Here is a 4,343-nt window from a genome sequence, read left to right as displayed (position 1 = left end):
AGGAAATGAAGATGATCTTGAAAGAGAAGAAGGAGAAGGTGAGGAGAAGAAGAAAGAGAAAGAAGAAAAGATAGAGAAGGAAGGAGAAGGAGATTTGGATGGGGAGAAGAAGACGGATAGCGACTGTAATGAAGAAGGCGTTGATGAGAGTCAGAAGAAACACGACGGAACAGAGGAAAAAGAAGAAGAGATCATGAAGAAGGAAAATGAAGAGAAGGAGAAGATAGAAGAAGAAGACGAGGCGAGGCAGACAGGAGGAGAAGAAGAAGGAGAAAGATGAATGAAGACCACCAACACCCTTCAGTCTGAAGAGTCAGAGTCGTAGGATTCCTAGGGAGAGATAGTAAAGAGAAGAAGAGAAGAAAAAGAAGAAGACCGAAGATAATTTCTATTGAAGCGTCCGAATCTTTCAGTTCTCTGCATTGAGAGAAAAAAGAGAAGAGCGAAGGGAGGTGGGAATCCCGTCCTTCTTTCTTCTTTTCCTATTCTTCTTTTTCGTCTTTACTTGTGTCTTGCTGCGTCTTACCAGTCGGGAAGCCTAGGTGATGGATTCTCATGAATTTGGTCGATCAAATCAACAGATGAAGACGTCGTTCCTTCTTCGTGTGTGGGGGGGTCTTCTGTATCAATCCTTAAATAGATGGATACATAGATAGATAGATAGAGAGCTTGTGAAGAAACCTAGCGCATGGTTCGTGAAGCATAAGAAGGATAAGAATGAGGAGGAGAAGAAACAATCTCCCTCTTCTCCGTTCTTTCTTTTTCTCCCTTTTTCTCCTTCGTCCTCATCATCTTGTCTTTCTATCGGAGAGACTTCTTTGTCTTTGAAAGAAAGAGAGGGAGGGAGAAAGAAACAGGAGGTTGTCTAATTCACTTCTTCTGCTTCTTTCTCTTCACTTATTCTTTCTCTCCCCTTGTTCCTACAGAGGGAGGGCGAGGGAGGCTCATCGTGTATATAGATTGGGTCTATATACATCTTCAAACGTAGATAGATAGATATGTATATCTCTGTGTACTACTGTGTATGTGTATGGTTGAATCTTCTCTTTTCAAGAATGAGAGGACTAATGATGAGAGAGGAGGAGTGATAGATAGAAGATGATGAGAGAGAAAGAGAATGAAGAAGAGATGAAAAATTAGATCGGTCGGATCACGAGACGACTACCCTCATGTGCTAGGATGGTGACTCTTCGGTTTCCATGGCGAAGAAGCACCCCGAGGAAAGGATGAACATCCAGGCTCACGCCTATTCTTATCTCTCTAGACGATATATGGAAGGGGGGGGGGAGGGGCTTCGGTCTTAGTGAAGAAGAGAAAGAAGACAGACACACGGCCGTCGTCTCTTCGCGTGTCTGTCTGCTTGGTTCTTTTTGGCCGTTCTTTTTCTTTTCATCTGTCAAACTTCTCCTTTTTTTCTCACTTCTTGAAGAACTTCTGTTCAAAGGAAAGATTCTTGCATTTCTCGGCGATTGATTGCTTGGCAACAGCGTCAAGAGAATGGAAGACACTGAAAGGGCGTTTCTGTGAACTGAGTGGCTTACAGAAAGCGATCCTCTTTTCTCTGCAGAACGTGTCTAGTTAGCCAGCTAGCTGGGGTGGGAGCTAGATAATAGACACGAGAGACAATTAACTCACCTCTTTCATTCTCGTCGTTTCGATTCATCAACCATCGGACAGTTTGGTAGGCTAGAAACCACCGCTGTAATACGAAGACCAGCAAACACAGCACCCCTAGGGTAAATGATGACAGGTAGCGTGATGAAGTCTTTCTTCTTCGTTTAAAGCTATCAAAGCAACAAGTAGAAATCCTTCTTGGTCTTATGGAATGTTTTTTCTCCATCGCCCTTTTTCGCTTCGTCGTATGATCTATCTACAAGCATGCTGGAACGTCTTCCTCCTGCTCTCCATCCTGTTGACAGACCGATCACTTATCTCACAGAAATAGAGGAAGAAAGATAGATGGGTGTCGGTCGATGCATTCCGTTTTGAAAAAGATAGAAGAAGAGCCGCTGCCTAAAGTATCTATCACTCCGACTCGTCTTCTATACAGGGGCACGTGTGTATGTCTGTCGCTTGTCGAGGGAAAGCATCCACCATGTATAGCCAGCCGCATTATCAATCTCATACCCTTCTGATGAGTCTTCTTTCAGAGGTTCTCCTTCTTCTCACCCTGACTGTACACCTCTATCCTATCGTTTCCTAATCTCTCTATTTTCAATCCACATACCTACGACTGCCCGTCACTCATTCAGAGTTAGACGCTGCGACACCTGAATGGACGGATACGTAATCTTCGTTTTCTTTCTCTTTCTTTTCTCATGAGTGCGGATCGGATGACCTAGGGAAGACATAGTTACTCCCTGTCTCAAGAAAACAAGTGACAGCAGGAAGATGATCTCCATCTCCCTTTCGATATATACTCTAGTCCTCTTGCTCGTAGCTGTCTAAAGTGGACGCTAAACCGAACGTGCTAAGAGAACGACGGAAAGATGAGAACATCATCCCTTCAGTCATCAGTCCTTCTTCAGTCTTAAAAGGAAGAGAAGAGGAACAAACCTCTTTGAGAAATGAACAAAGGAGGAAATCGAACGCCTCCCTCAGAAAACGGAAAGTTCGCCATCACCGTCAGCCATCATGCTAGGTGACCTGTCACCCATCATCATCATCTACCTGTCTTTGATAGCACGATGAATGGACTATAATAAAACCTGCCTCAGGTGTATGTACACCAGGCGAGATGACATGTTGGTGTATAGAGACATAGTCTCTTTCTAACGCTGGGGTGTACATACACCTAACGCTCAGGTGTATGTACACCGGAGGCGCGGAGGATACGTAGATAGGTATGTAGGTATAGAGACACCGCCCAGTCTAGCGAGTGAGGTGTATTGACACCTAAATAAATAATGTGAGAAGAAAATCGCGGCAGATGGGAAAAGAAAAGAAGAAAGAACCTGACAGAAAGATTATAGACAGCACGAGGAGAAAGGCCACATGATGCTCATTTTTTTTTCCTTTCTTTAACCTTCTCTTGGAATGGAGAATTGTAACAAAGGAGAGAAAGAGAGATAAAGAAAAGCATTCTTTCATTCTCTCTCTTTCTTCAACACCCCTTGACGCAATCGTGATCATCCTTCTTCAGTTAGGACAAAAGACATTTTGCTCCTGCTACTGCTATCTTCCTATCATCTCTAAGAAAGAGGAAGACAGCGACACACATCACTCAAGGAAGCAGAGCGACGATGATCGTATACACCTTGGGAAACAGAAGAGAAACTCGGGGAAATAAAAAGGGGGAATGAAGTAGAGGCAAAATAAACGGTATTCCAGCTTCTTAATCAGAAGCAAGAAAAGAAAGACAGAAAGAAGATGAAAAAAGAGCCACCTGTGGAAGAAGAAGAAGAAAATAGATGATAGTTTGAAATCTAGACATCTAGACATCTATCCAGTTGATCATCAATGGCATAACGTCGGAATTGCATACCTCGGCTTATATACGGGTAATCTCTTATCCGTTCAACTTCTGTCTTCCTTCTTCTTTCTCTTTCACCTTCTTTCTCTTCCTCTCTTTCTTCACCCTTCCACCTAGTAGTCTCCTCGTCATCCTTCTCTTCTCTCTCTTCTTCATCTTCCTGAGATTTTCTTCTTCTCCTCCCTTCTTGGGACTCCTGCTGATCTAGAGAGAAGGGAAGAGCGTTACTATGGGGATGTTCATTGAAGTGAAAGAGATGATAGATATTTCGATTCGTTGAAACGACTCTTCTTCTTCTTTTCTGTAAGAGAAGATGCTGAAGAGAAGAAGGAAGAAAAGATATCGCTTGAGAGAATAAGCTATATGCCCCGTGTCTATTTTCTACAGGAGAGGTGTCAGCTAGCTGAATAACGTCGAGATCTCCGTTACTTAAAGCATGATTTATAGAAGTTGTATAGACGCCATCCTTCAAATCTTTATCGCCTTCTCTAAGGGCTTTCTCTTCTTTTTCTTCTTGGTCGTGATCTCCTCTTCGTTTCTTTCTGTTCGCATCCATATGACACGGCGAGGGAGTTGGGGTGTATGTACACTGCATTTCAAGTTCTCTTACACATTCTACAACTTGACGTGTAAGCTCGATAAAAGCCTTTCTCACATGCTTCCCTGTCCGAGCGCTTGTCTCAATATATGAGATCTCATATTCTTTCGCCAGTTTCTCTGCTTCTTCTTTAGGAACGGCCTTTGAAGAAAAAAATAAAAAGCCACACACAAAGAAATACAAAATTAAACTATCAATACGATCAGATGGTACAGAAAGAGAAAAGTATCCGATAGATAGATAAAGATAGATTGAAGACAGATAGATTGAAGA

General features: G+C 42.8%; 2 protein-coding genes across 2 annotated transcripts in view; one reads left to right on the top strand and one right to left on the bottom strand.

The window, feature by feature from the left end:
• CSUI_000736 (uncharacterized protein) lies at positions 1-2,453 on the top strand (the record flags this gene model as incomplete). The annotated part of the gene is made up of 1 exon (XM_068060967.1): positions 1-2,453. A coding segment is annotated over one exon (280 nt), but the record flags the coding sequence as incomplete, so codon positions are not given.
• A 63-nt stretch (positions 2,454-2,516) lies between these two features.
• The window catches only part of CSUI_000735 (ras-related protein rab2bv), a 6,312-nt gene continuing 4,485 nt past the window's right edge, over positions 2,517-4,343 (bottom strand). Inside the window, exon 6 of the mRNA XM_068060966.1 lies at positions 2,517-4,211. Coding sequence (XP_067927060.1) covers positions 3,426-4,211 — 786 coding nt within the window. The 3' untranslated portion in view covers positions 2,517-3,425. The remainder of the gene's footprint in view (positions 4,212-4,343) is intronic.

This window comes from Cystoisospora suis, assembly GCF_002600585.1.
Source record: "Cystoisospora suis strain Wien I chromosome Unknown contig_288, whole genome shotgun sequence".
Taxonomy (NCBI): Eukaryota; Apicomplexa; class Conoidasida; order Eucoccidiorida; family Sarcocystidae; genus Cystoisospora; species Cystoisospora suis.
This window is presented reverse-complemented; position numbering and strand designations above follow the sequence as displayed.